General features: G+C 32.8%; 2 protein-coding genes across 3 annotated transcripts in view; one reads left to right on the top strand and one right to left on the bottom strand.

Annotated features, from left to right (window-relative positions):
- Nucleotides 1–16,232, bottom strand: part of LOC106686171 (protein ABHD18) — a 34,020-nt gene extending 17,788 nt beyond the window's left edge. Inside the window, exons 1-4 of one of the 2 annotated variants that reach the window (XM_014429341.3) lie at nucleotides 16,157–16,174; nucleotides 15,884–16,092; nucleotides 5,842–5,926; nucleotides 4,279–4,461 (exon numbers count right to left, since the gene is read on the bottom strand). In XM_014429341.3, coding sequence (XP_014284827.1) covers nucleotides 4,279–4,461; nucleotides 5,842–5,926; nucleotides 15,884–15,975 — 360 coding nt within the window. In that variant the 5' untranslated portion in view covers nucleotides 15,976–16,092; nucleotides 16,157–16,174. Of the gene's footprint in view, nucleotides 1–4,278; nucleotides 4,462–5,841; nucleotides 5,927–15,883 lie in introns of both variants that reach the window. The other variant, XM_014429340.2, reaches the window with a different exon arrangement.
- Nucleotides 16,233–23,314: 7,082 nt separating this feature from the next.
- The window catches only part of Bsg (immunoglobulin domain-containing protein Bsg), a 13,486-nt gene continuing 10,760 nt past the window's right edge, over nucleotides 23,315–26,040 (top strand). The window contains exons 1-2 of the mRNA XM_014429337.3: nucleotides 23,315–23,498; nucleotides 25,843–25,975. Coding sequence (XP_014284823.1) covers nucleotides 23,441–23,498; nucleotides 25,843–25,975 — 191 coding nt within the window. The 5' untranslated portion in view covers nucleotides 23,315–23,440. The remainder of the gene's footprint in view (nucleotides 23,499–25,842; nucleotides 25,976–26,040) is intronic.

Below are 26,040 nucleotides of genomic sequence, written 5' to 3'. Positions count from 1 at the left end.
TGTGTGTGTGTGTGTGTGTGTGTGTGTGTGTGTGTGTGTGTGTGTGTGTGTGTGTGTGTGTGTGTGTGTGTGTGTGTGTGTGTGTGTGTACACAGAACTCAATAAAGTCAGTCTTTCACTGGAGTCTGAGTGTGTCATATCTTATTCTATTTTTTTTTTATTTCACGTTTTACTCTAACCCAATACTTAAGTGGGGCAAAAACCCAGGACCTTTAGATATGGAGGTAACAACTAATTCCAAAAACCAATTTTTTTTACTTCAGCTCTTCACTTGCAATTTGACACAGGTTTAGTGTAAATTTCTGAAGATTTATGGTGAACAATAGTATATTATGGGACCAAATCCTAAATCTATTCCAGGTAAAACCACCTGTAGCAGTTCAGTGATAACTGAGATTCTAGCTCTAGCTCCCCTCACACACCATGCCACTAGCACATGTAAATGCATTGGAGAGCATTAAGATTAGAAGGGCAATGGCACAATATCTCAGGAAAGCGGAAACAGATTTTGAAAGGTTCATCGGAGAAACCGGGGAACTGAACCATTTCCTGAAGGGAGGTGATTGGCTGATAGGGAGAATAAAGATGAAGACCACTAATTACCTGTTGGCCAAGGTTGATTAGGAGGCATAATGGGCAGCAGTGGTCTGCAGAATAAAAAGATCTATTCTCAACCAGATCCAAGCAGATGAGGAAAAGCCAAGGGATACAGTGAAGGAGAGGGAGAAGAGGGCCTTTGGAGAGGGGTGGGAGCCCCAGAAGAGAACATTCATCAGAGTTCCGAAATAAAGAAATAGAGGCAATCCAGTAAGCAATAAACCAGTGGACTCTTATCTCAGTTCAATCGAATTAGGGACAAGCTGACAGAGCTAATGGACAAGGACCAAGTATGAGCAAGGATGATGTTCCTATCAGAAATCCAGAAAGTTCAATTGGAGATAAATAGGAAAGGAGAGATCACTGATCTGAGGATTGCACAAAAAAAATGAAAGAAGCTAGTGCCAGAGAAGAAGAGTCATGGATGGAAATAGACAAACCCGGTAGGACCTGAGTCAATTGTCACCGATTCAAAAAAATTCCTCTAGCCCATGGGGGAGAAGGGAATATCGGAAGGACACAAGAAAGAAGACAAAGAAACTGGAGAAGAGGAACCAGACAGAAATCCAGAATAGTAACGAACGAGAAGGCAGCAAATGTCACAGGTGCGGGAACGTGGGACAGCAGGAATGAGGTGCCTAGTGGACACCGACAGTTCCAACACCATCATGTGCCGAAAAGGCTTAGAAAAGCTGTGTAGTGGAGAGAGGACACACCAAATTCAGATATGTCAATGTAAATTTATCACCCAGTGGGGATTTAGTAGGGAGATCTTGCCAGTACATATTGTAGTATGCCAGGGGAATACACAGTAATTGGGGGTGTGATCTGCTAGGGAAGGAGGGTGCTTGGGCTAAGAATATCAGAGGAAAATGGAGAATCAAGTTGGGGTATAAAATGTACAAACTTTATCGACAGAGAAAGAACAATATTTTTTTTAAAGAAGGAAATATGCTTGGAGCAATCAGGAAGACAGTCCATGAGATCACACTAAAACAAGACAAGGCCACATACGTGAAAGAGACAAGATATCTGCAGGCACTACATCACCACAACCGGGAAAAGCTCAAAAGTTAAATACAATGGGGAATAATTATTGATTCTCATACAATAGTCCATTGAGGGCAGTGAAAAATTAAAGCACGCAAAGTGAAATTACCGAGACGTACAGTGTGGTGATAGAATGCAGAAAGCTGAATGAGAATACCATGGACAAGTATCTGATCCCTAGATTTGAAGACATTTTGGTCAAGCGATGGTATTCAGCACATTGGACTTGAAAGATGGCCTTGCATAGTGATCTGAAGGGAGTTCGGAGGTTGTTGGGAGCTTTGAACTATTACAGGAGATTTGAGTCAGAAATGGCAGAGTACCTCATCACACTCTCAACAATCTACTGAAGAGAAGAGGCCAAAAGGTGATCATCCACACGATAGTGGAAAACAATATCAGGCAATGCATGGAAAAGCTGCAGCAGAAGCCGGTGCTAGTGTTCCAGGACTTGACTTGGCAATTCACTACATCATCACAACAGACACGACTGAATATGTGCTGGGTACGGTTTTGTCTCAGGAGGATGAAGGGGGAGATCACCCAGTGGCATATGTCAGTAGACACTTTACGGAGAAAGAGACCAGTGCTCTGGGAAATAGTGTGGGCTGTTAACCACTTTAGGCCCAACAGGTTCAGCAGAAGGTTTTAATTTTAAGTACATACTGATAACAGGCCCCTGCAATGGGTGGGAAAGTTTAAGGAGTCTTCGGCCAGCATTACGCAATGGAAGGAGCTCCTAGGACAATATAACATGGCAATAATATATAAATAAAGAAGGGAAAATGTTGTGGCCGATTGGTTGTCACAAGCCACAACTGTGAACACCTTCGAATAAGACAATGGGGAACCATCTGGGGATGTAGTTTCTACAGGAATGGACACCAAGAGAGGAAGAAGAACAGAATATGGCTAAGATGGAGATGGAGAAAAATAGTCGTCTAACAAGAACTAAGAGGAAGGAAGCTCAGTAGATATGGAGGAACTACGGACATAATATACAACAAGAGGTAGCAGATTGTATGGAAGACGAGGACCACTGGATTGGTTAAAGTTGAGTGTAGCAAGTATGGGAGGAGCAAAATAATGACAATTTGGTCGCAGCCAGGCGGAGGGATGACCAGATTTGTAGAATGTTGAAGGATGCTTTTACTCAACTAAATAAGTTGAAACTCATCACTTTTACATGGGCAATGCGACCACCTGGCAAAAGATTAAGTGGCTATGGCATGGTAAACATACAGAAATGGATTGCAAGCTTGTGAAAACCCTTCGGGAGAACTAATGACACAAAGAGGTAATCATAGCCTACTATCTGGGCAAAACAAACCACCACAGAATCCCAGAGACCCTGCAGATGTTATAGAGAAGGTACTTTTGATGGTGGATCAAGATGACAATCATAGAGGTTGTAAGAAACTCTGATGTTTTTCCACGCACAAAGTATTACAGATACCCTCCAAAAGGGAGACAGCTACTGCAGATATGCTGCTCAACGATTGATACATTCACAAGGAAAGGATATAAATGGATAACCATGATTTATCTCTTCAGTAAAGCGTCTATGGCCCACTAGGTGCTGAACAGGTCATCAGAAGCAGTGTTGGCCACTCTCCGATTGTCGTTTCAGTTCTACGGAGTTCCGGAACGCATCTCTCACCTCTACACACCAGGACAACCCAAGTGTAGAGAAGTGAACATCTTTGATTATATAAGATTGACAAGGGACTAGAAACGGATGTGGCAGTGCCTAAGGCAATTGCAACATATTATCATTCTGTACATGCAGTTACGGGGTTTTTGCCATTTGAGACCCTCTTTGGGCTTCATGGACACCGGAAGGACTATAAGGCCACATCAGTGGATGGAGAGGAAATACAAAATAATCACATTGCTCGAAGAAAGTTATTGGAGAAAACACGGGACAGAACGGGAGCAATCAAAATCGAGATGATCGTATATAGAAAGTTGGAGTCTAAAAGAGGTAAGGAGATACAGCAATATGAGGGCACATTAAGGGTGATAACTACTAAGGAATATAATAGTGTTAAGTATAAAGTGTCATAGAACCTAAAATGAGAAGAACTGTCCATATTAAGCAGTTAAAACTTCTAGCAATGACAATATAAAGACTGGAGAGTCCTCATATTGCTACCACTACATTATATTACAGGAAATGTAGTTATTTATTCTATTTATTTTTTTTGTGACTTTTGTAATTTTTTTTTATTAGTTCATCTTGTTCATTTTATTGTATGAGGAGTTCTTTTCTTTTAATTTTAAGTTTAATTTATGTATATAGCATTTACTTTTTGGTGAGCTAGTGAGTTTTTTACAGTGGTATTGGTGCAGGATTTTTTTTTTATTGTAAATAGTTTTCATAATTTTTTTTACATATGTTATTATATTGTGAAGTGAAAGTTAATGAGGATTGTTCGCAAGCTGGTATATACATCTAAAGCTTTTAAAGCAAATAAGAAAAAAGTATACTACAACCATTTAAACAAGAGAAATTTATATCTCTACTTAATCATAATTAATCAATCTGAATATTCTTTACCAATAAGGGTTCAACTGTATCACAAAAATCTTAATATTTAATATTGATGCCAGACTATGGCGCTTACTTACATGATCTCCAGTTCCAGCCATGTGAATACAAACAGGCTTAAAACCATCATCTTTCCATTTTTTTGGTAAAATCATTTGAAAATGAGCCTCTTTTGACTCTTTTGGAAGTAGTGTTGGTAGAAACAAATTAAAAGGGGAGTAAAAATGTCCTTCAAGAATGTGTACATCACCTTCATATTCATCCTGGCAAATATATAACAAAATTATGATCATACATTATGATTCAACTATCAGGTTTTTTTCTTTATGAGCTTAGCCAAGCTCGTTATTATGAAATATTAGACCAGAAAAAAAATTTTGCTTGAATTCTCCTTCAAAACATTTGTACTTGTTTATATTAGATAAATTTACTTAAACTATAACTTTTTTTGTCATATTACCTTACATACTTAATAAATTTCAAAATAAAGTTCTGATCATATTATCTTATCGTAACATCAATATTATTTAAAACTCATAGAATTCATCAAATGAACTGATGAGCAATCTTATCTTTTCAAGATAACCATCAATTTTAATTCCAGAACTGAAGTATTCCAAACAAAGGTCAAAACAAGAGGGGAAAGACTAGCAATTGTCCAGAATTTAGAGATCGGCAATTTTCAAGTGAAATTTAATGTTTAGGTTGAGTAACGAATATAAATATATTACTTAAAATACTGCAGACTTCATTATTGGGGAGGGAGAAGGGGACAGATGGTACAACAAAATTAAGTTTGTTCTACCTTCCAAAAATGTTAGTTAAGGCCTAGCTCCAAACAGCATAATCAAAAAGTTTATATAATTTATGTATCCAGAAAAAGCCATTAAAGGAAGTATTTTTATAGGCCTTAATTCAAAGGCAAAATCTCTGTTATTAAGCTTCAAAAATCATGTTTATTTTTGTTATATCGGTTCCAGATATTCTTCAAGCTTTTGAAATATATTAATGGAAACCATAGTGATATTAATTATAAAAAGAGAACCCCATGGTTAGTCTTATAGTAATTATCCTAAAATATCAATAGGATAATTTAAAACAAATAAACAATCAATTATATATATTTTAGGTTTAATCTATCATAAAGAAGCTATAACATGTAAAGGAAATTTTAATTAAATGGAGAATCGAGATTACAGGTAAACAAACATCCTTTATTAAGTCTCAAACATCCTAGATTTCAAATTATGCTAATATTAAGTGGGTCAATTTTTTTCCTGTTTGCAAGGCTAGATTGATAGAAATGATAAAACATGCATTTTCAAGATGCATATCAATTATTTAGATTATCAGTAATATATATCATTTAAGAAAACGAAAAAGAATGTACCAGATTAATTATATTATGGAAAGGTAGAGTAGCAGGCAAGAAAAAATAGATGGGAAGAAGGGAATAGATGAGAATATAGAGTGACCTTTTAAGGATATATTTAAAAATGCATGCAGGTAGAGGTTCAATATTGAACCAAATGACTAAAACTTATGATATGGATATTATTAATTGATACAATTATGACAGAATATTTTAAATAATAAAACATTTAACACACAAAGTGATCACATTTAAATAAACTTTACATTACCTTAGTTATTTCAATTGGATAATGGTCTCCAACTAATTTAAAACAATCATTACGGTTAGAAAGAACCTTTCTAAACAGTAAAAGCCTGTAAACCGAGAAAAAATAAAACACGTATATTTATAATAGCAGTAACAATAATAACAATAATAAATATTAAAATACATGGGCTGTGCCAATATTAGCTAATTCTTTTAAGATTTTAAAATGGACTATCACTAATCTTGAGAATTTAGATCCTTAACTAAGAGTCCAGATGGTACTCTCAAGAAAGTAACACTCTACTTCTTCAGTACCAAGACAATACTTACCAAAAAAATGAGAGGTTAAGGTCAGACAAACCTTCTGAAAGCCTACAAGGAAGAAAAAAATAGTCTATTTAACTATTTTTTGAACTTTAATTCTAACCTTGTCACAGTCATATTATTATTCGTTAATAATGGGGTATCTTTATGGACAGATAATTGTTAGTTTGAGCCGCATCAGATATAAGTAAAAAAAAAATATATATAAAATAAAGATTGTGTATTTTAAAAAGCGTTCATATTTAGCAAACAGCTTTAGTATCTGGGTAGTATGGTAGAGACAGGGTGAGTGGGGAGATCAAAAGCCGTAAATTTTTTTTATTTTTTTCAAGAACTAACAAGAAATCATCAGATGAAAGAACTTTACTGCCAGTTTCTGTTAATTTGCTACAACTGGATGTACTAACAATTGTTGAGGTTCAAACAATAATGAAATCCCGTCAAGCAGAAATTCGTCAGGCTAAATGCGAATAGAAAGTGCCAATTATATATATATTGAACAATTAATCTTGACTTTTCAAACAAATGTTAATCAAAATGTTTTCAGGTCTCCTGAGTCTAAATAACCACAAGGGGATGTGTGATAAAACTGACTGAAGGAAGTGCCACTTTATAACAAAGATTTTTAATTTTTATCAAAATTCAATATATCAAAATACGATTGAATATCAGCTAAATCCCATCTTCATTGAAATAATAGGACAAGGTTTAAATGCCTAATTTTCAAAAACCTTGCTCTAAAGTATCTTCTATTTTGTTAATTAAAATAATTAACCACCACTCATTGTTAGTAGTAATAAATATAAATATGAACCATGAATTTAAATTCATGTTATACATGAAAATATACAATTTCTCTAGTCAGAGTCTGAATCATTCAAGAATTCATCATCAAAATTTAAGCTTATCAAAAGCTTATATTAAAATCAATGTCTATTTTTTAATGTCATCCACTATTCATAGATATCTGGATGACTTTTGTTTTTCCTTTTTACACTTTTCTGTTAAGCAAGCTCTAGGTCAAAGTCAGAAGAAGCATTGTCATATCTTTATTTGCTTAGATACACAAAATCATTTGGACATTATTTTCACAAATAGGCCAAATATCAATATGGCTACACTGTAATGCTCCTTCAGACATTTTGACCTATGAGAATTATGAATGATGAAATCATGTTGGAGCCATAGATTAATAATTTATGTAATGATATATGCATTCTAAATATACATCTTTTGTTTTATTTATTAATATTTCTAGGTTATTCCATTTAAGTGAAAAAAAATTTACAAAAGTATTTACCCTCTTTCTCTACCTCCTTAGGGCTGTTAGATGTGGAGTAGTCTCAGTCCATTTCCTGTATAGATCTCTATTCTGAGCCATTGTATGGATTTGATCCACTGAGCTACCACATTCTCTTCCGAGCCGTCTATGTCCATTATACAAGAGGAAGCTTATACAAGCAGTAGTTCTTGGTCTACTGACTGGGCCCTTTCCTATTGGCCTTGCTTCCACCAGCCAGTGGGCTTTTTGGTCATCTCCCATCCTACAGACATGGTCAAACCATTTCAACTTACGCTCCTCGAGGACTTCAATAACAGATCTTACTCCTAATGTGGTACATATGCTGTTATTTCTTACACAGTCCTGTCTGGTTTTACCCACTACTTTTCTGAGATACCTCATTTTAGTTGCCTGACTTGGCTTGCGTGTTACTTCAGAACCATCCAACTATCTGACCCATAGAGAAGAACAGGCAAGAATACACATAGCTTCATCTCTTTGCTCCCCTCTCACCTCCCAATCAGTGCCAAAGATATTTGGAAGAATACATCATTAGCCTTTCTTATTATATTCATTATCTCCTGGTTTATCCGCCCATCTCTACTTATGATAGTTCCCAGGTAATTAAAATTATTCACCACTTCAAGGACTTGTCCAAGATAGTTAAACCCATTGGTCTGTTCTTCCAATAAGCATAACCTTGCTCTAATCAGAATGTATACTCAACCCTTATCTTTTCAACTCTTCAGATCATTCATTCAGAGCTACCTGTAGATGTTCCAGCCCATCTGCATAGATAAAACTTTGGACCAGCACTGAAAACAGGTTCAAATACCCTACAGTTGCCCTAGGAATTTTCCTTTTGTATATCTTCCAAATTTGGTCTATCAAAATGTTAAAAAGGAGATGACTAAGACTGCCACCCTGCTTTACTAGTTGTAGATTTTGTACCATTGAGGCGAACTATACTGGAACTATAATCCTGATAAACGGATTGTATAGCACTTATCAGATTTGGTGGAATATTTCTCTCTTTCAAGGCATTCCAGATTTCACAGAGTGGAAGCGAGTAACATACAGCTCCCAAGTTCAGAAAAGCGAGACACACACTTCGCCCTCAATCTCATGCCTTCTCTGCTACCATTCTTGGGGAGAACAAATGGTTTTGTGTTTGTCTGCCTGGGCTAAAAGCAGCTTGCTCTTCCTCTAAATCATTTTCAATATATTCCTGCAGATGTTGTTCCAATATTCTAGGGTATAGTTTGTATACAACCAAGGACAGGCAAATAGGTCTATAATCTTCAAAAATGGTTTGACTTCCCTTCTTATGTATGGAGATGATAATATTTTCTCTTCACTCTTTTCATTCCAAATTTCCTGAAACAGCGTCTGGAGTATCTTTTTTAATTCCTCTCCACCATATTTAATTAACTCTGGGGTAATACTGCCAGAACCACAGCCTTGCCACGCTCTGTGCCATCTCTATTTCATCCTCTGTGATGCAGTTATCTATATCATCATGCTCATCTATCACATTCCTTATATACCTTCTAGCCAAGTTCACATCATCCTTATGGTCAGTAAATGAAGAATTCTCTTGGTAATGTTGTCTCCAAATATACAGGATTACCTCCCCATGGGTAGATTATTGGTAAGAAATAGATTTTAAGGATGCCACCTAGTTTTTAATACAACTTTGTTTACTGATTTAAATAAAAATATTATTTATTTTTATACCATTTTATCCTCTAAAATAGTTTCTTAATAAACTATAGAGTCAAAAATTAAACATGAAAATTTAGGTTTTTGTCTATTGTTTGTTACACTCTAGGGTGCATGCTCAGTGTAGTTTTTACCTGACTAAGACATGAGCCTAGATACAAAGACTGGGAAACATGAAACAGCTGTAAACATTCTTTGTCTCCCGATCCCATTGCATAACATTAATATGTGCATGCCTTTGTTATTTTATGTTAAACTGCTGTATTCTAAACAGGAAAATGTTAATATTCTTTTTTTAGTACCTCAAAATATTCATATTTTGAAAAATTTGAATTTTGAAAGCAAATGGTAATTGAAAGTTCACAGAAGTAATTCGATCTAAATCACACCAACTACGCACATTTTAACATCACCAATTTTCCAAAATAGTTAAATTAAAGTACAGAGTAAAGATTTTGTTTTTAAATAATTCAATTAGATCTGATGAATCAATACTTAAAGTAATTTTATTTCAAATAAAATATTATCCACAAAAATGTAAACAATTTTTTTTTTCTTCAGTTGGCACAACAGACCTTGTAGATCCTTGGCCGTCTGACCCAGCCTTCTCCACACCTGCCTATCTTGTGCTACAGCTTTCAAGCTATCTGCATGCAGCTCTTTTTATCTTTTTTGGTGTAAAAAAAAATATGATTATCACATTAAGTGTCTCGGGTAACCAAAAGTCTGAAATGGATGGACTCCCACAATGTAGGCACTACTAGCACCCCATGTTGCAAACAGCCAAATCGCTCTCTGTAGGAAGAAGAAACTTTTTGGATGAGAGAGCCATTTTCTTCTCTACAAGTAGTCTTTTTCTTCACTCTTATTCCGTGCAAAAAATGAGTGAGAAGAGACATTATGGAGTGTCACTAAGCAGCAGGAGAGAGAGAAATTGAGGAATTAGGAGAGAAAACCGAATGATGGAGTAAGTCCACACCAATCCTTATAATTAATATCCATTACCATCAATAGGCATATCTACAGTTTTCCATAGACCAACTATTCAAAATTAATTAACTCTTTTAACAATAAATGTTTTGTTTCGACCACCCTCTACACCACCTGTAACTTATACAATAGATGTTCTTTTCAGGTTATCATGTTTCATTTTCATTACAATATACAGTCCACTACAATCCAACCAGCCAATCAAAAGTGAAGGTGCGCAACGCCTTCAGTTGAAGGCATACTACATACATTACATCAGTTTTGCTGTAATAAATTTGATTAATAATAAATATTTTAATATAAAAGAATTGTATTCTTATTACAATACGTTTTTTTTTCCTAAATGGATTTGCTAGCAGGAATTTTAATTTCAGATTTACACATTGACACTTTAATGAAAAAAATTATAAATTTACATCAGTAAATTAAATGAAACAAAATTAGGAAGGCAAAGAGTTGTTCAATGTTACTTCTCTAATTTGTTTGGCTGTGGAAGTACAAAAGTGAAATATTGTAACATTCTCAGTGTTGTCATCTTGTTTGGTTGAAATGAGATTAATAAAAATGTGTTTCCAAGGTTCTAGATTTTACTTTTCCTTTTTCCTATTAAACATAACAAAAAATGTGAAATTACTCATATTTTTTTATTACTAGTTTTATTTTATTTATTTAATCAAATATTTTTTATTTATATAATAAAATATTTTTACTAACAGACAACGGAATAAAATATTGTAAAGTAATATGTATATACATATAGATAATAACAAGTACAGGTGGAATTAGGCTAAACCTTTTCAAATAATAAATGAGTCCATTCTCCACAGTCCAATATCTAGGAGAGGAGGGACAGGTAGATGAAAGTCAACAAATAGGTATAATAAAATTGAAACATTTTTCAATAATACATTTTGTTAAAAGGAATTACATTTGGATAGGTAGATAGGGTTAAGTATTTAGGTGTTACAGTAACTAGAAAAACAAAATTGATGAGGATATAAAAGCAATGTTAAAGGCGGGAAATACCTATTTTTTTACAATTTTAAAGTTGCTCAACTTGTGCCTTCTGTCCAGAAACTTAAAAGTTACCATTGGGTAAAGGTTCAGTGTTTATTAACATTCTAGGGATCCGTTCCTTTCTAAGCCCTATAACCTTACATACCCATCTTATTCGCCGCAATGCTATCACCTGAATTAAATTTACTGGGTACATTTCCTTCAATTCGGTGTTGAGTAGCCTTCTACATTCTCCAGTTAACTCATCCTTTTTTAGTCCAAATATTTATTGTAATACTTTATTTTTGAAAATTTTGAGGAGCTGTTCTTCCCTTAGTGAAAAAGGCCACACATCCCATTTTGTTTTTCTAGCTACTAAATACACCTAAATACTTAACCCTATCTATCTATCCAAATGTATTTCCTCCTATATCTATATCACCAAAATTGCTCCCATTTCTACTGCAAAACATATATATTGTTTAATCCATATTTATTTCTAGACTTAGTCCCTTACTAGATTTTATCAATGCAGTTGTATTGAGTTTAATAGTTTCCTCTAGTTTTACTAATGTCTTAGGTATTCCCTGTTTAATCAAGATATTATACAGCTTCAGTCGGTCAATAGAATCATAGGATCTTTTTCAGATCTATATAAAGCTGAAGAACCACCCCGTTATGTTCCAACTTTTTCTGTAGTATTTGAAATAATGAAAAAAAATTATTAATAGTTGAAGGATTTTGCCTAAATCTCGTTTCAACAATTAACAAAAAATTGGTAATCTCCATTAATTTTTTTAGCAAATTTGGCAATTCAACTAGTTACGATTACCATAAATATTTTATAATATACAGGAGGGAGTGATATTCCTCGATAGCTATTATGATCAATAGCATTTGTGAATTGGAATAAGTAGATACTCTCCATTACTCGGCCACTTTCTTCCTAATTTCCCACATCCTTTTACCAAAAGGTGTATTTTAGACTCTTCAGCTTCAACACATGCCTTGATTAGTTCACTCTGAATATTGTCAATTCCCGCTGCTTTATAAGATTTTAATTTTCCTATGGCTATATGGACTTTCTTCTTACTCAGTTCTTCTATCAACAGCACTCAGGTGGTCAGTAGGAGGGGATTATCACCCATATACTTTTCAATATATTCACAATCCTCATTATCTAAAGGTTCTAAAGATTCAAATCTATTTTCGATTTTGAGTGCGAATTGATTTCTAATTGAAGGGATTTTTAATGTCTCCTTATTAAAATTAAAAGGAACAAAAATCATTTTCATCTCTCTTCTTTATAATGAGTTTTTGTCAAATTTTTGCGATTACTAGTTCATAATCCCATTCACATTCAGATCATAGATATGAAACAGAATAATAAGGTAATTACATACAAATGTAAAAATAACAGGATCTCAATTCTTGTAATAATTGTTATCAATACATAATATATAACATAATTGTGAATAATATAAATTTTAAAGTGTACAATGTTGATAAAATCTAACTTTTTCTGATATAATTGTAGATTGGACTAGATAATGAACCGATATCTGGAATCTTGTATGAAGAATAACTAGATAACAAGTAGTGAGGATTTTTTTTTTTTTCAAAAAGAAAACAAATGTAAAAAATATCACTTTGGGTTGTTGAGTACTGGTCTGCAAGGAGTACCTGCAAAGTCAAAATGTCATAAAAATTACTTAACAAGCTAGTGCATTAAAGAAGAATCTTTTAAACAACCAATCCTCCTATTGTAAATACTGCCCAACACCTCTTATCTCAAGACATAAATTCAAAATCTAAAGGGAATAAAATATCACAAATAATCATGTACTTTTAGAAAATTGGTCAAAATCTTAATGACAGATATGAAAATTAGTGGAGCAGGTTATAGAGAAATGAGAGGATGATAATTTGAAAAGGACAGTTGCTGTCAAGAAAAGAATTTTTAGTAATTGGCTGAAAAATTAAAGCAACTATGGATTGATGAGTTATGAGATTTTCCAGGAAAGAATGAAGAAAGATGCAAGTTTTAACACCTACTAAGGAAAGTACAGAAATTTAATGAATATTGAACTTTCAAAGAGTTAAATCGAAGCAGCTTAAGAAAACTGATTGATAATACAGCACACTAAATTCTAGAAGAACTTTAAAGAAACCATTAAAGAAGAATTCAAGAGACATGTGAAGAGGCTCTTAAAAAAAATAAAATAAATTAAACATAAAAAAACTTCATAAAGTTCTGAATACCTCGTGGCTCCCTGTGGTTACATACCCATTTTTAGTTGTCTTAAACAGACAGGTTACTTACTCAGAACATAAACTGTATAATGAAAGCTATACCAAAATTCGCAAAAATAAACAATTTATACAAAACCATGATGTCAATCAATGCGTATGAAAAATAAATTATTATGACATGAAAGCAGTTTTTAAGAAAAACTAATTCTAAAAGATGTCATGAACTCTTAATAGACAACTCCTCCATAACTGTAAAAGTATCTAAAAAAAAAAAGCCAATGTTGTGGGATCAATTAACAAAAAGTATAAACTGCTTGCCCCACAACTGGCTTATTGAATTTAAAAATTTACAAGATTATAAATAGTTTTATAATCATTAAGTCTCTACTGCACTGCTTCGAAACAAAACAGGTGAATTATAAAAAGGAATCAGGAGAGTTATTTCAAGGAGATTCAATGAGCTATATTTGGTTTATGTAACATAGTTTAATAGTTTATGTAATTTTTATTCTTTTATATAGTATTTTAGGTCTAAAAAAAAAATTATTTGGAATAGTGGAATGGAAACACAGTTTTGAATGGGTTCATTTAATTTTTATGAAGAATTTAAATTTTATCCTTCTCACCTCTCAGTGGATTTTATAGGAATCCCCTAAAAGTATTATGTATCTTGTATAATAACCTTAATTTATTAAAATTAATAAAGCTTTGATACAAGAATGTGGGAAGGTACTCAATTATTAATAAGCACTTGTATGCCCCTTCCCAGTGGTCACCCCTCTGCAACGGACAAAACTATCGGGCCAATGGCTCTCTATTCTAGAGAGATTTCAATCTATTAGTCAAGCTTTATATAAATATGAAATATAGAAAGGAAACTCATGGTAAATATGCGTGGCTAACTATAAAGTTATTATTGTAGTGTCGTTGATAAGGAGGTGAAGAATATTTGTATATCTATAATATATATATCCAGATTTGTATTCTATATCTTACAATCACTTATTTGATAGGACCTAGAATTACAAACAAGTGGTAATTATCAATGAAGGCATACAATGTGAGCAACAGAGCAAGAATTTACAGCACAATTAACCAAGCAAAACAGCAAGCAATCCCCAAATCAACTCTTAATACCCTAGATAAGATCCACAATGAGTTAAAAAACTTAAAACATTCGAAATCATCTTAATGAGAAGGATGAACCTGGTAAGCTGCTACCAATTTAGTAATCCTTGGCTCTATTTACGTCAGCACTAATATTGTTGTAATATTGAGAACTTATAGTTATTCATTGCCTCCCAAATGCACTTATGACCATCACCGTCCCCTAAATCGATGCAGCACCCGCCAGGGGCAGTGGCGCCTACTTTGGGAATCACTGATTTTTGAAAAAGAAATCCATTTATTTAACATTAATTTGATGTCTGCAGCTATAATCAGCTTCGTAACAGTCAACATAACTGACTCTAAACACAATCAATGCCTTGTGTTGTTCTCACTCAAGAACTGCTGGTCAGGTCAAGTGGAATAAAGTGAAATCAAAAGACCAATCAGATGAGTGCAGCTATAGAGATACTCTCCAATCCAAGATGCCATATGATCCATTATGGTTGGTATTAACACACTGGCTGAGGCTTCCAAACATCCAAGGGCTAAAGCAGGAAGACCAAACGGTATATCTACAAGAAACATAGAAAACTGACCCTAGTATTCTATCAACTGCAAAGTCCAAGTTTCCTTAAATTTCAAAATGGTTGATCAGATTCCCAAAATTCACAAAGTTGTTACAGCATATGGTCTTAGAACTTCAATCTGTGAATTGGATTTAATAGCCTTAAACAACATTTTGTTATAGGAACGACAGTAACCCAACGGAAGGTAAGAAAGTAACAACAGCTTGTGCCCAGCTTGGCCAGCAACACCACATCAATAAGTTTCTTAATGCTTGCCTCATTTTAAGTCGATAAATTATTCAACAGGCGAGAATTTAATTCTAGAAAATAGAATATGGGCTAAGAAAGAAGTTTTTTTTCCTTAATCAGGTGTAGATAGTTGACCGTAGATTAATGATTGGAGAAGTTTGTCGGGGGGTGCGGTCAGCAAAGAACAACATAAATAAACAAAACCATATTTATTTATGTTGTTCTTTGCTGACCGCACCCCCCGACAAACATCTCCAATTATTTTTTTTCCTTAATTTAAGATAATTTGCTCAAATAGATAAGAAACATCAGACTTTGACGCACTGATAAGAGATAAGCAACATAGTTTTGTTAGTTACGATACATCCAACAAAAGTAACAAAACTGTGAGTAAAACATTTCCAAAACCACTCTAGTTTTATAAAACATATAACAGAGAAAGTTAAAGAAATTCGTAAGTTCTAAATTATGAATAAAATTTCAGATGTAGAAACTTTACTAAATACATATTGATACCACTTTACTATAGTAAAATGAACTATATTATACAAAAGTTTATAGATTTTACTCACCTTTTAAGATTTTCAGGAGTACCCCATCCTTTAATGAAGTATCTAGATAATAGGATACTCCTATAAAGCCTATCCAATTTGCTAAAGGTCATTTCAAACTATTCCTCAAACTATTAAGTTGATTTCAAATAAGACATTCTAATTTTCCTCAATAATATTTTATGAAATAAACAGGAGTAAACTTTAAACAAACATATTCCTCTATAAGCCTAAAAACACATAATTGATAATGAATAAATAACATAAAAGTGCGTATCACAGACAATTACTGACTTCAAAAATTAGCCCGGCATTTAAATAAATTCCGGTGACTTTTAGTCACTTCACAGATTTAAATAGAATATAAACACCAAAGCCAAAGAGATCATATTAGAAAAAGCTACTCTGCACTTCAGAGGAAATAAACGTGAGAAAAGTAAAAAATAACTTAAGGCTTTATAATCTGAGTAAAGGCCACCAGAAAAACCTTTTTTATAGTTTTTACATCACTTACTAACTAACTGATATAAAATATCAAAAATATATTTCTTACCACAATTTCAATTTTAATGAAAAATTGTGGAGATTCTATGTCGACTCAAAAAATGATTGAGTGTCGGAAGGCTCCTACCAATGCATCCTAGGAGACGAGGAGAAAATATTTTGTCTAATTTTATTATTTTTTTTCTATTTTCAATTTCTCCCTTTGTCCTAAATAAATTCAAAAGTTATCATACACCAATAGATTGTTGCTATTTTTTATTTATATATATATATATTTTTTTTTTTTTTTTTGTGCAAAATCAGAAAAAATATTGATGATTGTATTAAATGAGTTTAAATATATGCCTGTGTGTTTTTTTTAATAGTGGCACATCTAAAAAAAAAGAAGAAAAAAGCTATATATTAACCCACACTACCAGCTTGGGATAAAGGGCAGTCCCTCTCGGAAAATATTTTAAAATTAGGTTGCTTAAAAGTGCACTTTGAGGCACTTCCATTATTAATTTGCCAATTAAAAACTTTCAATAGACTCGCAAATATAGGGAAACATAATTAATGAAATAGCTCTGGCAATAAAACGTCACAAAAATATGTGTGACCAGTCCACCTCAAGGCTTTCGCGGCCCAACTATAGTCCGCGGACCACCGGTTGGAAACCACTGCTATTCTAGGGGAAATAGTTGCTACAGAGTGGCTGCTATAGAAATCTGCAGTAGAGGGACCAAAGTAGTGAAAGAAATCTCCGTCTACGGTAATATCTTTATTACACGTCTATTTTAAAATAAAACTATTTATAGAGGAGCTGCTATAGAAGTCAGCAATAGAGGAATGAAAGTAGTGAAAGAAATCTCTATCTATGGTAATATCTTTATAACACATCCATTTTAAAATAAAGCCATTTTTTTTTATTTGTCAGATGCGCCAGTATTCAAGTTAAGAAGCGATATGAACAGTTACAAAAGGGTCATTCTCTCTTCAATGTACGATTTGTGTCCCTGGCTGATTGTAGGTATTTAGTATTAATATGTGGATCTAAAAAAAAAGTCTTTTTTTAGTGGGAGGACAGTACTACTAACTCAATCATTTGGAATAGTTGTTTTATTGCAGCAACAGGTAATTCTCAAAGTTCGATTTCCTCACAACTATGGAGTGTCTCAGCGTTAATTTTTGCATATTTGAATGCTCCTACTATTGACATGGAAAGAGAGAGAGAATAAAATTGATGCGTGATTTCTACAAAGAATATTTAATAATACTAAGTACTTTAAGGAAAATGAATTTATCTTCACCGTTTAGATTCTATATTAAAATATATTTCTGTCTTATACGTTCAACATCACAACACTGGAACGTTTGAAAACTCCGCCAATTCTAAAGAACGTACATGATAGAAACATTAGTTCGAATGAAAATACCAGGACAATCGCAACGAATTCGTCTGTAACCTCCTAGTATTTGCTAGCTCAATTGTTATTGTATGATTAGCAACCAATTATGGGGATTCGTAAACGTCTCCATCTGTTTCCTCACAACCCTGGTCGATTTTATCTAATCTTGGGAAGAAGGTTAAAACCTAATTATACAACTAACTTACGCGTCATTAGGAGTTATAATCACTATTTCAAAGCCAGAATTTACTAAGCCATCACATTTCAATGAGCCGTTTAGTTGAAAATCCTCCCAACCGTACACCTCACAATTCTGGATTTTGTAGGTTTACCATGATTCAGGGTTGTGAAGCTTACAAAACAGTTGTGATGAAGGCCAACTCTACATTTGTTCTTATGCAGTCTCCAACTGACGCTCAAGTGTAGGTATGCTGTCCTATTAAGTTTTAACGTAGATATTGACCACCGAATGAAAAATCAATTTTTATTAACGTTTTGAAACAGCCGCCATTTTTCATTCACCCTAACTATATTTGACACTCATAAATTTTTCCTTGTAACTACATATAGCTTTCTATAAAGTAATAAAAAATTGAGGTGAAATTAACTTTTCATCGGGCCCTGTACTAACCGCCGAGTGGCGGGTAGGTATGTATACCTCACGATCCAGGTCATGGACACACAAACTTCAAGGACCTAACGACCCTGTCCACTTGAGTTCTTGATCTTCCTCATTACTCTATGGGAATCAGGTCCTTACTCTGTTTTTCCCTCATAACCAATCCTTCCCCCAATCAAATCCTCATGTCCCACACTACCTCCTGGAGACCTCCGATGTTACGGGACTCTTGGCACTTTGCTAATCACCCGTCCAGGGTTTTAATAATTCATGTAATAATATGCAGCTTCCGATTTGAATAGTAAAAAACAACGGCTATGAACAATGCGTACAAGAATTGGACTATGGAATACTCTCACGATAAATGGAAAAAGGTCAAACTAGTACAAAAGATGAAAAAGTAAAAGATTAGAATTCTTGGGATTAGTTAAACAAAAAAGAAGAGTTCAGATATCACACAGCTGAATGACGGATTTACTATGCGCTATTCTTTAATTGATCTTAATAGCCAAATACGGTGAGGCTGTTATTACTAACCAAGAAGTGGAAAGTAAAGTCTTCAACTGGAAACTTATAAACTCTCGGTTTATGAGTATGGAACTTCAACTGAAGCACAAGTTTACATTCTACAAATATATATACCAACTGGCTGATGCCAGTGTTGTTGAGAAAGGCCAATTTTATGATGACTTGCAACACCACTGGATGAAATATGAAATCGGAATGAATTTGTGATTATTCAGGGAGACCGGAACTCTAGAATAGGAAGTGACCCAAATTTGGGAGATGGAGCAATTGGTAGTCTCTCAAGTGACTCAGTACTCAATCAAATGGGGAGGGAAGGTTAACACAAAGGTTTCTTTCTGGAGCTCTTTATTTGAAATTCCTTTTTCTGCATAAAATAATACATCAAATTACTTTTGAGGCTGAATAAATAACTAAGAAAGTAGATTATTTCACATTCAATATGATATCAAACAACATTTTAACAAACATGGATAGTGCTCTCCCACCAGAGAGCGATGGACGTGAAACGTGGAAGATCTTCTGTTCTTAGATAGCGTCGCTACAGTAAAAAATATGAGACGATTGTCACTGAACAGCTAAGTAATCGGGATAAAAGAGATGAGTATTAAAGTGAGATGAAGCGAACTCCGAAAGAAATTAATATGGGAAGGAATCCATTTGATCCATGGTCAGTTAATCTAACACGGGAAAAAAAATAAGAGGGTTGTATTAGGTATTGTAGAAAAAGTAGTAGGAAAGAGAAAAATCAAAACTGCATTCAAAACAACGAGATGGTAATTAAAAGAAAAGCTTCCAGAACAGCACATTACAGAATATCTGCAGACAAACATCACTAGAAAGACGTAACATGACAACAACACATCACACGAAGACACATTAAGGTATTTGACAGTCTCCCTGCTTCTTTCAATCTATCTTCTAATCAGTCACCCAATCCCTCCCTTCCCGCGAGGTGGTAGGGTAGGAAAGGTTCCAAAAACCCTGTAAACATTATCCTATAACTCCTTTCTTCTCATGCACCCACTTTTTTCGACTTCTGACTTTTTTTTTTTTTTTTTATTATTTAACATTATCTTTTGTCTTTAAATATTAACTGTTTTAATTTTTCTTCTTCTCTGATTAATCAATATGAGGAGGCTCCTCACCTCGAGATATTTTAGCAGAATTTATATGGGACGGAAACAACAAGATAAGCATTTTACCGTATACCTTTAAGTACCATTGGTAGAAAAAGGTAATATTTAATTTGAATTATGTAACCATACATAATGCTACCTATTGATTAAATATTTTTCTGTTTTTAGAGGGATCGGAAAAAAAAAAAAAAAACAGGAAAGTATGTATACCTTCAAGTACCACTGGTAGAAAAAGGTAATATCCAATTTGAATTATGTAACCATACGTAATGCAACCTCTATTAATTTAATGTTTAATGTTTTTCTGTTTTAGAGGGATCGAAAAAAAAATTATCTAATCCGATTTATGTAATAAATGCATAATACAACTTACTAATTCATGTCTTTAGCTGTTTTAGAGGGATCCGGAAAAGAAAAGAAAACATATGGAAGAAACACCTACAGACAAACAATCCAGGTGATATGATTAGTTACAAAGAAAACAAAAATTAGGCAAAGCAAGCTAAAAAGAAAAGCTGGGCTGAATTTGGAAGAAAGCTATGTTGAGGATAAAAGGAAGTTTTGAAGGATTAGGTGGGCAGTATAGAAAGCAATTAAGAAGCATTAAGGATAGCACTGGACAGCTGATTACTGAAAAAGATTAAGTTCTGAAATAATATGCAGAATTTTTGAGTAAGAAGTTTGTGGATGGAGGAAATGAAGCTGCTCTGGTAGGGCAACCAGGTGAAGAGGATGATCTTATCAAGAATTGAGAGCTGAAAATGGCCACGGTAAAAGCCAAAAACAATAAGGAAGCTGGTGATAATGAAATCACAGTTCAAATATTATAATATGGCGAATACCAAGTACAAAGGTGGCTACTGAATATTTTCATCCAGGGACTCCAAATGTATGTGATCCAATCGATTAGGAAAATAACATCATCATTCCAAGCCACGAAAAAAGATCTACAGTAGAGCGTGAAAACTGTATATCATCCGTAACTTTGTAGTTGTAATCTAGAATACTGAAAAGAACATTAAGAAGAATGGTGAAATATGAGCTTCAAGATGAACAAGGAACATTCAGGTTTGGCCGACAAACACAGGACAATATTTTTACACTTCGCTGTATAATGAAATAAACAATAAAATTCACCTCGCCTTCCTAGACCTCTCGGGGCATTTGATAATGCACCATGGATAGAATTCAGAAAGGCTTTAGAAGATGCAGGAGTTCCCATTAACCTGATTCAGGCAATCCTTAGATTACAATGAAAAGTATATCAGATAGTAAGAATTAATGGCGAAAATCATACAGATTTGAAATGGAAACGGGAGTAAAGATAAGGGTCAGCCTAAGCTCATTACTGTTTGTTTCGTACATGGACAGAATAACATGAGAAGCTAAACTAAGAAGCCGAAATTGAAAGCAGGGTATTGGAAAATGATTCCCGCGTATATCCAGAATTAAGAACATCCCATGACATTCTCATAATTGTAGAGAGCAGAGGGGCCTTTCTACAATTATTATTAAAAGCATTGAATGAAGCTGTGAACAGGAAAAAAATGACTATCATCCCGACCAAATCTAAATACATGGTGGTGTCTAAAAGTGGTTCTAGAGAACAAGGAACTGTAAAGTGTAAAGGCTTGAATCTAGGACAGGTTGATATGTACCAATATCTTGGAGTTAATATGAATGATGGGAAGTTGGATCGGACAGATAATCCAGCGCAAAGGGAAAGTAACTAATTTGTACCACTAACTCCGTAACGTAATAATTTGCAGAGGGAATTGGGGTTGAAAACAAAGATAACGGATATTAAACAAGTTTTTATACCTAAGCTGTCCTATGGAGTTGAAATTTGGCCGAGTATTAAAAAAAATCGAAAGCTGTATACAAGGTACAGAAATGAAATTCCTGAGGCTCTCAGTAAAACTAGATTTTACCGATTGAGAAATAAGAGAAGAAATAAGACAGGAACCGCTGATAGAAAATATACAAGAAAAGCAATTATCTTGGTTTCGTCATGTGCAATGAATGCCGATCAGTAATTAATGAGTTTCCAAAACTCATACGGGAAGCAAAGACTGAGTGAAAACGACCACGCGGACAACCGAGGAATGAGTGGAAGGATCTGACTAGCGGTCACCTCCAGGCGAAGTCAAGAAGTTGGCAATGGATAGAGAAGGTTGTAAGAAATGGATCAAGGATACGACATTGTAAGGTATATGGGTTTGTTTAAGAAGAGAGAAGAAGTTATTGGTACTTCTTGTACCAGTAGTAGTTGATCATTAATCTTCTTTTTTTTTCATAGTTCAGAATGTAGTTGTTTCAAGTATTACTGCGATGCCTTTAAATAATTTATATAAGTGATTACGGACTTTTTTTTAAGTAGTAATAATTAAAGCTCACTAAACTCAATAGAAGATAATACAAATTGAGAAAAAAATTCATAATAATTATCAAAATATTTTTTAACTTCTAACTTTCTAACTTAACTAGCAAACAATTGACGCTGGATATTTAATGCTGGTTACGGGAAACGGGCCAGATAAAAAAGGTGGGAAAATTCAAAAGTTGAAACAGATGTGTCTCGTTTACATTTATATTTTAATTTATTCAAAATACTTATTTGCAAACAATTGTGGTTAATAAATGTTTTTCAATGTTAATGGATAGAAATGCGCATACATAAATTTGATTGGGATAGCTAAATGAGTATAACCGGAAATGCAAAAAAGGACTTGATGGAAGCAACTCAGAATTCATTTTTTAGCCAAACTGTATATATTTAAACATCATTTCTTACCTGACATTTTTGTTTCTGACAATTTCTAACTGATATATATATATTTATATAAAAAAATGAATTGACAATCTCTAGCCACAGGTCATCCACTAATTATGAAGTATACATAATGTACATTCATATTATGTGTGTATGTAAGTCTAATGAACGTTTATCAAGCTCACTTATCAATGTTAGATTGTCCTATACTATCTATTTATCAACAAATGATACAGTGTATAATAAAGATGAATCGTTTTGATTCAAATAATTACTAGGAAATCAAACGACTTTAGTTATTGTATCAACCACTGTAGCGCTTTTATCAAACAAGTTCCACTGGTTCTACTTTATATTTAAACCATAAAATAAAATATCTTATTTAAATTTCTGTTTATACCATTATATCTAATAAGTAAGATGTAATAATAAAAATAAAAAGTTTATCATTTAGTATAAAATTAAGTATCGATCCATAATGACTACTATGCCTTATCTGTGGAATTAAAACAGCTGGTTTGGATGGCCTTTGGATTCGTCCCTTCTTACTGTCTTGTGGGATAAAGTGCTGTGAGATTGTTTGATTAGTGTGTAATTTTGTGGTCTTTTTACAAAATATTTATCAGAGCCATGAATTTATTTGCTCTACTGCTACTTTTATTCATTTGTTCAGTCAGAGGAAAAGAAGGTAAGTAATTATAAAATTATCTTGTAATTTTAGTATAGTGTTTTAATACATAATTATTCATTAATGATAAATTTTTTAAAAGGTTATTGAAGTTTTATTATCGAATTACTTATTATGCAGTGTCAGTATAAGTGTTATAAGTCTGCTACTTCCCTTTACATATTCCACCAGTTGTTAATTATGAAGTATTTAAATCTAATTTTGATTAAAACACATAGCAATTTTTTTGTTTATTTTATAATATTCAATTATATTCATGAGATAATCATGTAGAAAATCTTTAGTTTCTTGCTCAAGTTATCTTTCCAGATACTGAGCATTTGGATATTGAAAGAGAAATATGTATAAATACATGTATAATTTTATATAAATATTTCACTGGTAATGAAGTTACATCCTAACTCATTAGCTATCTCATTTCTTAATTTTTTTTAAGGTCAAGGATTGGGAGGGGCCATTTAATCAGTCTAGTTTTTTCAGAAATTAGAGTTATTGTTTAGTTTTAAGTATACTATAAATTATCTTTTATTCAAACATGATTTATCTAGATTGTGTAAACAATTATAATTTTAATCATTGTCTACACAAGATTATCTTTTGTTTAATAGTCCAAAGTGTTAACCACTTGTATATTTTAAGTGGTTAATGATTGTTATTATATAACTAAATAATTTTATGGCATTTTTTTTTAAGTTATAAAATATGCTAATACTCTCATTCTGTCATGTCTAAAAATACATTTTTCATCCTGTATTGAATACTGTTTAGCAATATAATATTTACTACATTTATTGTGAATTAAGGGTCCCAATTTTCTCTTATGGTTGTATTCCAAACTTATAGGTTATTTTCATATTTTATTATTTTATTTGAAATTATGGAAATGTAAACTATTGATTAGTTAATATCTTCTGTAATTCATTTCTCCCCGGAGATAAGTTTTTTTTGTGCATTTGAAAACTTAAATAATGTCCATTCCTGAATTATGAGATCTATCCTTGGATAGAAATTAATAAAATTAATAACCAGTTCATTATATGATTTATGTTTGTTAATAGTTGTGGTGCGGTAACTACACAACTGTATTCTAATGTCACCTTTTATTGTTATTAAGTTTTCTTAATCTAATACATGTTTATGACTCCTCATTAAAAATTATGAATAAGGATTAGTTTTTTTATAACTGACTAGCATAATTATTTGTTTATTTGTTCTGTTCAGTTGCTATAAATATGTTTGGTTAGTTCATTAATTGGAGCTCAATATTTAGATTGTAATATTGACTGCAAATATAATTGAGAGTTAGTTCTGTGAAATGTAGTGGAAATAAATATGAAGTAGAAAGATCACTTTACAACATTCATTTTTCATCCAATGCTTCTGTGAATTGAATCCTGAGAGTTTTGTTGTATTTGAGTACTTCTTTTGTTTTTATAATTTATCATGGGTCCAGAATATGCCCAAGCATTGTACCGAAGATATTAGTGAGAGTCTGGGGAAATTTTGGTGGTTGGAATTCAAAATTTAAAAACATGACACTTTGCTAACAGATACATAATAAATGGTATGGATATTGTCACAGAATTTGATACTAGAGTTGAGAACGGTAACTAGCCATCATGAACTAAATGAACTCTTTTTAAATGTTAAATAATAATAATAATAATAAAAAAAAAAAATCATTCCAAAATACTGTTTTAGAGATGGCTTTACTTTATAAGATTACTGCCTTATTCTATTATTCGAATGATTAATCAAACAAAAGTGTTTTAATTGATGGAAATGATTATATTTGGGATTCTGCAATAAAATATTTGAAGGATTATAAAATAAATAATATTATAAATTAAGTACTAGAATCATTTTATTTGTTACATTAGCATCCTCTAACATTGAAGCTACAACTAATACCAATTTATTTGTTCATTCCAATTTCACTCTTGTTTATAAATTATATTTAGAACCTACCTTATTTTCAAGAAACAATTTTTGTTCATGAGTACAAAATGTTCCTGATCTCCAAATAGTTCCCTAGAATGGTTCTCTAATGATTGAAAATCGCTCCTACCTCCCCCCCCCCAAAAAAAAAAAATAAATAAAGAAAGTTTTCATTAAAAAAATTAATAGTATTAAATTTTTACAAGTTTCGTTATATGATTTAATTAAGAAATTACATTATAAATAGTCTTAGTAGCTACATGAAACTGTTATTATGTTTCCTATAGATTTCTAGAGAAAGGCCTTTTTTTTCCATCTTCATATTATTATCTACCCAGGATTAAATTCTTAAAATATTAAATAAAATAAAGTAAATTTATTTTATGAAGATATGTTTTTATTCTAGGAATTAAAGTCAAAGCTGGTTATGATAATGACAACATAAGGTTTTTGGAGTATAAATCTACTAACATCCTGAAGTGTGAAATATTAGAGTTGCCTTCAGGTTCTGGGCCACCGAGTGAATATATTTGGACATGGTGTGTATTTTACCTATTTAGATTACATGCTTATTAGGTAATATATATATATATATGTATATATA

The sequence above is a fragment of the Halyomorpha halys genome, unplaced genomic scaffold, assembly GCF_000696795.3.
Source record: "Halyomorpha halys isolate HHAL.00 unplaced genomic scaffold, Hhal_1.1 Scaffold787.1, whole genome shotgun sequence".
Lineage (NCBI taxonomy): Eukaryota > Metazoa > Arthropoda > Insecta > Hemiptera > Pentatomidae > Halyomorpha > Halyomorpha halys.
The sequence above is the reverse complement of the archived record's forward strand: the minus strand, read 5'-3'. Positions and strand labels throughout refer to the sequence as shown.